Source organism: Sinocyclocheilus anshuiensis, unplaced genomic scaffold (genome assembly GCF_001515605.1).
Source record: "Sinocyclocheilus anshuiensis isolate Anshui unplaced genomic scaffold, SAMN03320099.WGS_v1.1 scaffold257, whole genome shotgun sequence".
Taxonomy (NCBI): domain Eukaryota; kingdom Metazoa; phylum Chordata; class Actinopteri; order Cypriniformes; family Cyprinidae; genus Sinocyclocheilus; species Sinocyclocheilus anshuiensis.
In genome coordinates this window covers 441,641-449,315 of record NW_015539889.1, presented here as the reverse complement: position 1 = coordinate 449,315, position 7,675 = coordinate 441,641, and the positions used below count along the sequence as shown (strand labels likewise).

At 40.9% G+C, this 7,675-nt stretch overlaps 1 protein-coding gene across 1 annotated transcript in view; it reads left to right on the top strand.

The window, feature by feature from the left end:
* The first annotated feature begins 1,456 nt into the window (after positions 1–1,456).
* LOC107685631 (leucine-rich repeat-containing protein 38-like) overlaps positions 1,457–7,675 on the top strand; it is a 27,622-nt gene continuing 21,403 nt past the window's right edge. The window contains exon 1 of the mRNA XM_016482281.1: positions 1,457–3,173. Within this exon, the coding sequence (XP_016337767.1) occupies positions 2,546–3,173 (628 nt within the window). The 5' untranslated portion in view covers positions 1,457–2,545. The remainder of the gene's footprint in view (positions 3,174–7,675) is intronic.

The following is a 7,675-nucleotide window of genomic DNA, read 5'->3' as shown; positions in this document are numbered from 1 at the left end:
ATTTTTTGTTTCTTCTCTGACATGGTCCTAATATATATATATATATATATATATATATATATATATATATCTTTCCAGCTAAAAGCATTTTTTAATATGGCCTGTCTTGAATAAGGGTTTGTTTGTCCCATATAAAGTATAGTATTTATTCCCAGGGAATGAAAGTCATGATTGCAATCCCTGTCACAGACACATATGCCCCCTACATATTTTCCATGTGCATCTTATTAATTGTGCGATTTTATGGTAATATGGGCTTATTCCAAAGATAATTGAGGGATCCTACAAAGGCTTCAATTCTTGGACTGGGTCTGAAGTCTTTTGGGATGGACCTGGAGGAGACTTAATTTTACACATGCAAAGTTAACTATGGAACTTCAATAGAGAACTTTACCTTTGGTAGCGTGCACCATTATGAAGACATGAGTGATGTTTGATACTTCTTTGCATTCCTTGTATTGCATCGATTCTTAGATCCTGTCTGTATTTCTAGCAAGGCACAGGAGGGGTTTTATAGGTAAAAAAAGCTGCTGAATGCTGATTGCTAAATGAACATTTATATTAATTTACTTTCCAGAAGCTTTTATCCCAAGCAACTTTAACAAAACATAAATAATTACAGCAAATTAATAATTATTAATTAATTAAATAATTTAAAATGAAAAAGATAAATATTGACAACAATAGTATTTATTGATTTTTTTATATTAATGTTTGGCATTTTGAATAGTTAATTCAGTTTCATTTATATTAATTGAAGACAGTTACTTTTTACATTTTTCGATATGACAAATTCAATTCATGTGAAACTAAAAAGTTGCTAAGATCATTGTCTTCAAGAGGGAGGCTGGCACACACAGAGAATGTCTTTCTCCAAGATGTTTTAAAGCCTGCCTTTATTCTGGACGAGTGCACTAAGCAGTGAGCTGTAAATTACAGTATTCACTCTAGGTCACGACTCTTTCAAATACACTATTAGATTGCAGACTGATAGCTTTGTGACCCCATTCTGCTATGTTTCACCTGTAAAATTTATGTCATTTCCTGGTTTTCTTTGTGTCGTGACCAAAGTCTGCTTTCCTAATTCCATTTACCTGTCTGGAGATGCTGAAGGAGCTGTGTGAGAGTCTAATGCTGTCTAGCTCCTCCCGGCTGTCCTTTACTAAGCAGCAATGATTGAGTGAACTGCCAGGCGGTAGCTAAATGAACGAAGACGTGCCCTTTGCTTCCAGAAACGTCCCTAATTAACTTTGGCACTGACTTCTGCAAAGTAAAATGCAAGCAGGGCTGGGTCTGTGTGTACCTCACTTATGGAAAAACTGGGATTGGTTTGAAATCGATTTATGTCATATGAAGGTCAAGACAAGAGAATTACTAGAATCTGTTATGTGGGTCCCAATGGTTTTCTGATTTATTGACATACAGAATAGATTTTCATAATGTGGAGGAGGCTATGTATTGATTAAAGAGCATAAGGACATAAATACATACATGTAAAATCTGTTGCAATTGTGTGACAATTTATCTCACAAGGAAATGACATCACATGTTGAGTGCATGGTCGCCTCGTCCCTCCATATTAAACGTCAAAGACAACACAGGACAAAAGGAGTGGAGTCCATGAGCCAGCATGCTGATAGACTTCCCCCGCTCCCCACGCCGGTCTCTAATCTGCATGCAGACAACTTCTTTGTGGATATTTGGATGTCTTCACCATAGCAACAGAGCTGCAAAACCGTGATGTACAACCTCTCATCACATACAGTCGTGCCTAGGCATCGCACGGCACACGAGAGCCAGATGAAAGGGAGATAAGAAGAGGAAAAAGAGCTGGGAAGAGGATACCGCTGCCTTGCACCTAATTCTCTGTGGGAATTCTCCTCATTAGGACCATGACAGCTCAGTTACAACTGCTCCGAAATGCCAAGGTTCATGTTCACAGCCACCGGTCGAGCAATCATTCCTGTGCTCAGTTGAGAGACAAATGGAGGGATGCAACAATTTCACTCTTTGCTCACCATGACAGAGCCTCTCTATGCTGAATCCTTTTGTGTCAGACCGCCAGGCTTCGATCAAACGCGGGTTAATTGCGAGAGAGCGGCTGGAAGAGCCCCCCTCCTCTTCCACACTGCCAATCTGTCCGTGCCTCTGATTTTCCACTCATTCTGCCTCTCTGATCTCTGTTTACCTCTGTCTGCTGATTTCTCCACCCCTTTACCTCAGTCTCTCATGCTTTCGCGCTCCCTCCCACAGCTCGCTATCTCTTCTCCCCTTGTGCCTTCAAAGCCAGCAGTCTGTTCGTCACTCCAGGGCTGCTTGCTACATGATCTCTTGGAAAACAGCGTTCGCATCTTGCTCAAGCCACTCCATGTGCAAGCCTTAAGATTTCTTGCCCAGGACGGCAGGATGCTCCTGCGCTGGCACTGATTCCTCTCTTTCTCTTCTCGATTTCCCTTTCCCCTCCCCTTTCCTTATCTCCTGCCCTCTGACCCTCATCCCTTTACCCCTGACCCTATTCCCTCTCTTTTCTCCCTCTTTCTTGACCATGTTGCCATGTGTCTGCCGGCTCCAGCCTGTCCTTGCCTTGCTCTTCTTCACTTTGTTCACTCAAGGGGAAAACTGTCCAGCAACCTGCCTTTGCCCAGACCCTCACACTGTGGACTGTAGCGGGCGCGGACTTACCCGTCTTCCAGACGAGATCCCCTTGGATGTGCGGAGGCTGCTGTTGGCAGACAACTGGATCCCACGGATTCCTTCAGATTTCCTTGTGCTCTACAGCGACCTGGTCTACCTGGACCTCCGCAACAACTCTCTCTCGCACATCGAGCCGGGCACCCTTAGCACTTCCTCCAGGCTGGTTTTCCTGGACCTCGGTTGCAACAACCTGACCGAGATCCCCAAAGGGACTTTTGGGGAGTCACGGAGCTTAATTAAGTTGCGCTTGGGCAACAACCCATATTTGAGCATGATCAACGAAGATGCATTCATGGGTCTTACCTCCTTGCGTGAACTAGAACTAGAACGCAACGCCCTGTCTGGGCTACAGGTGGGTGCCCTGAGCCAGCTGCCCTCCCTCAGGGTGGTAAGGTTAGAAGGCAACCCTTGGGTGTGCAACTGCAACTTTGCCAACCTGTTCACCTGGCTGGTGGAAAACAGTCACAAGCTTCCCAAGGGTAAGTCTTTGAATTTGACAACAGCTATTGTAGTTTGTTGAACCTTGTCTCACTGTTGCATAAATGTTACTGTATGACAAGATTCTTTGCTATTTATATTACTCCAGATTAAACAAGGGACCTCTTCCTCTGATCTAAATTTAGCTCTTTCTCCCACCCCCACAATGACTACAAGGGATTTCCAGAATAATGACAGATAAATGAGGACACCGCAGAAACATTGTGCGACCCCTCTAAATATGCAGTGATGCCCTTATCCTCGAAACAGCTCACGTTTTGCATTCCGTATGGGAATGTGGTTTGTGATCTTTATACATGCTATGCATGCCGAACACCTGCTTATTCCCGCCAGGCCAGTGTGCTTGTGTGTGATATATCAGCCGGTTATGGACATGCTATTTATATGGGAACTTTCTTACTGCGATGCTGCTCTGCTGTTCATTGGGGTTACAGTGATGGAAATAACCTGTTCATGCTGATCTGTGATTAGTTTGTGGTAGAGTTCACAGAGGTTAAAGGGATAGTGCACTCCAGAATATAAATTATGTCATCATTTACTCAACTTCATATCTTTCCAAACCTGTATGACTTTCTTTCCTCTATGAAGCATAAAAGAATGAGAATTTGAAGAATGTCTCAGTGATTTTTGTCCATACAGTGGAAGTCAGTGGGGTCCAATCTTGTTTTAGACCCCACTGACTTTCACATAGTGAACAAGAAAAGTTAAACATTCTTCAAACTATCTTCTTTTATGTTCCTCAGAAGAAAGAGTTTTGGAATGTGAATGTGAGTAATAATGACAGAATTTTCATTTTTGTTATTTACTCCATAATGATCTGAGTACTGTGTACTGATGTGTATGGTGTTAATACCATGTTTTTTGTTTTTACCATAACAATACCATGATACACGAATATGGAAATAATTCAGGATCGTAATATATATCATAACAACATAATAATACCCTCACTGCTTGTTCTAGGATAGATGTTCAGATATAATCTCTAGTCTCAGACATAGTCATAAAAACATATTTTGTGAGACTGAGAGAGAGAGAAAATTAAAGAGCATCATTCTCAGGAGAAGGATCATAATAGAAAAAAAAAATCAGCTTATACAGAGATTCGGTTCATTGTCTGATGAATAAAGATCAGCGTTGTTCTGTAAAATAGATGATGACGATGGAGATGGGAGCTGGGAAATTTCACTGGACATTTTATTTGACATTCATCGACAAAAGAAGCATTTTCACTTTCTGTGGGTGCTTGTCTTTATATTTCTGAAAGTTGAATAGTAAAGACATATTATTGGTACTTTATATATTTCTTACAAATAAAATAGCTGAAATAAAATACAAAAAATAGATCACAAACATTCAGTCATCATCTGTTTATTTTCTTCAATACATGGTTTACAGTGTTTCCACTGAAGTTGTGTTGCATTCTGTTCAAATAAATATTTTAATAATGTAGCAAACCCACAAGCAGTATAAACCCATAAATCAGATGGTGAATAAAATGATCTTATCTCCCTCTATCTATCTACATGCTAGATTATTCTGCAAGAGGACAGGGAGATTTACAACTTGAAACTGTATATACAATCCTAATCATCATTTCCCTGTGGATAAAAATGGAAAATAGATAACTCTGAACAAACATTATATCAAATGGGCAAACACCATGCAGCCCCAGAGCTCCATTATGTGTCATTTAGCTGAGCTGCTAGCGCTGTTTGTTTACATACGAACATGACCTTACTTTAGTGCAAGGAGAAGTTAAGAGCTGCTTGTGGGAAGTAACCACGCGACAGCTAATAAAAGACAGCCCTTGTGAGTCTCGTGAAACTTCTAGTCTTTAATAAAAGCTCCTGATGATTCAACCACAGTGAGCAGCAAATCATCTTCGTTACCATATCACTGGGCTGTTTTCATTGCATTCGTATTTGCTATGCTAATGCATTTTGATTCGGTCATTGAAAAGAAGTTTGTGCAGTGGGTAAAATATGAGTTCCTCTTCAGGAACTCAAGCTGCGTCGAAAACGCTAGGGGAACGCCTTCTGCGACCCACGCTCTGAATCACATGTGAAATCAGTCCAATAGCTGAACGGGACGTCGCGGCGGATGACGTCATGACCAGGAAGCTATAAAAGCACGTGCGGCGGAGCCAGCGTCAGCTTTCTGTCATTCAGCGAAGCGCTCTGTGTGTGTCAGTCATATTTATTGTTGTCTGTCTATTGTGAGAAAAAGTCTAATAAGCAGCTATGTCTAAGGCTCACGCTAAGACAAAGCATGCAAAGGGCGAGTGCAAGCCACGTTATAGGTTGTGTGTTCCTCCCTGCCCACGTTATATCACGAGTGGGGATACACACAGCCTGTGCGTGGTTTGCTTGGGAGCGAAGCACGTAGAGTCGGCTCTTGAGGGGGCCAGCTGCCCGCATTACGAGCGCCTCCCACTGCGTACGCTTCGCTCCCGGAAGGCTCTCTTAGCGTCTCGTTCCCTCGAGGAACTAGGGTTACATACATAACCTGAGATGATCCCTCAGTAGCTCTGACAAATAAATTTATCATGGGCTTTCAAAGCAGTCATTAGAGGGTCATAATGAATTGAACAAGAGAAGGGAGCCAAGTTCACATCAGCATCAGCGTCAGCAGACGGAAAGCCAAAAGCAAAGCCAAGCCTCTGGCGTACCCGCCAACAAGCCCGCCGCAGATGCACTCTGAAATTGAGTTAGGAGTGCACATCTCACCTCATGTTTTCCACTTATTTCTGCATCACTGGGCTCTAATGACTTGGGGAAGTCAGAGAGCAGCTGGTTATAACTACAAACAGCCTAGAAGCACCTTTGGAGTGGACATAAACAGATGACTGGACAGCAAGTCCTAACAGGCTATTAATCTATCTAGAGATGGACTTCACTTACGTTGATATGACGAATGAGAGTATCGCACTAATTCATTCAGATTTAGTGACTGATGTGTTGAGATCTAATCAACTACCAATGCAATTATTGATTTGAATACAGCAGATTATATTTGGTGCGTTGCATTTCTAGTCTAAGATATGATACAATTTATCCAGAGAAAGAGAGTAGCTTCTAGAGAAACTGTTTATTCTGCCTCAAGGTTTAGGAAAATAGAGTTTTAAATCAAATAAACATTAGCTTCTCTTCTCATATCAGAGGAATGGTTTATTACCCTCTTGAACTCTTCAGTTGAACCTCTGATCTCACCTGAGATGCTTTGTGTTGGTCAGAGACGCAATTCACGAATGCATATCTGCAGGATCAGAGCTCACCGTGGATTATCCCCTTAATGAGACGATAGATTTCCCAGCAGCAGGAACTATCAGTTCTTCTATTTCTAGCTGCATGAGAAAAATGATAAGGAATAGAAACTGTTGGATTAGAAGCTGCAAAAATTACTGTATATTATTCTCTCACCTTTCCTCTAGCCTATGTTACATCCTGCAATTCACGTTTGATCTGATCTCGCTAAAATAACTCCCAAAGTTGAGTTATTCCCAATTTTTATTAAGTCATCTGCTGGTTTGGATTATGATGGTACAGTAACTACTGTATGTAAGGGTAATTTCTAGTTAATTTTTTACTGGCAATCATTTAAAAAATTGTAATCAAATTAATTACACAATGCACATTATATAAATGAACTGAATCACAATTATTAAAACTAGAGGTCGACCGATAGTGGATTTTGCTTCAGTGCAGTATCACGAGTCTAAACAAATAGCACGTGCTGTCAGTGATTTCAACCACTAGAGGCCGCTCTCGCACTGTGTAATGACAGCAGACCCTTCTCAGCCGCTCCAGCAATGGACGCAACCTGGAAAACTATCGGCATGGATTTTTGTCGATAACCAATAGTTCCAGCAATCAACTATCGGTGCCGATAAACCGATACATCGGTCGACCTCTAATTAAAACCCTCATAACAATATTTAACATATATTTATATTGTTTGTTTTATAGTAATATCTTTGAGCATATGACTATCCCTGGCCTATCAAATCTCCTGCTTAATATAGACATAATAATCCGTCAAAGGTCAATTGAAATGTATATGTTTAAAATTGGTTTCGGTAATCGGCTTTGGACTTTGTCTTACCCACATATTCAAATAATCATATTCATTATACATATTGCTAAATCCCAGAAGAATTACCATTTTATTCTCAACCTCTCTGCTATTGCACATTCATGTTTCAGATGCAATTATCTTACGCATTCAAACTGATATGTTCAGCTGAAATGTTAAGTACGCACTTAGGTTCAATAGCATATGTGATTTGTATGCGTGTGTTCAATACATAAGTATGTGCGATTACTATGTTTGATAGATGGAGACTCGTTTTGGAGAATGAGGGTGTCTAGATAATCTTATGTGAGCATCAACAATCAGAATAAATGAGATCACTGCCTGGTTTATATCACCAAAGACCAAATCACTGGAGCTAATGGTCTGTATACATCGATATATATATATA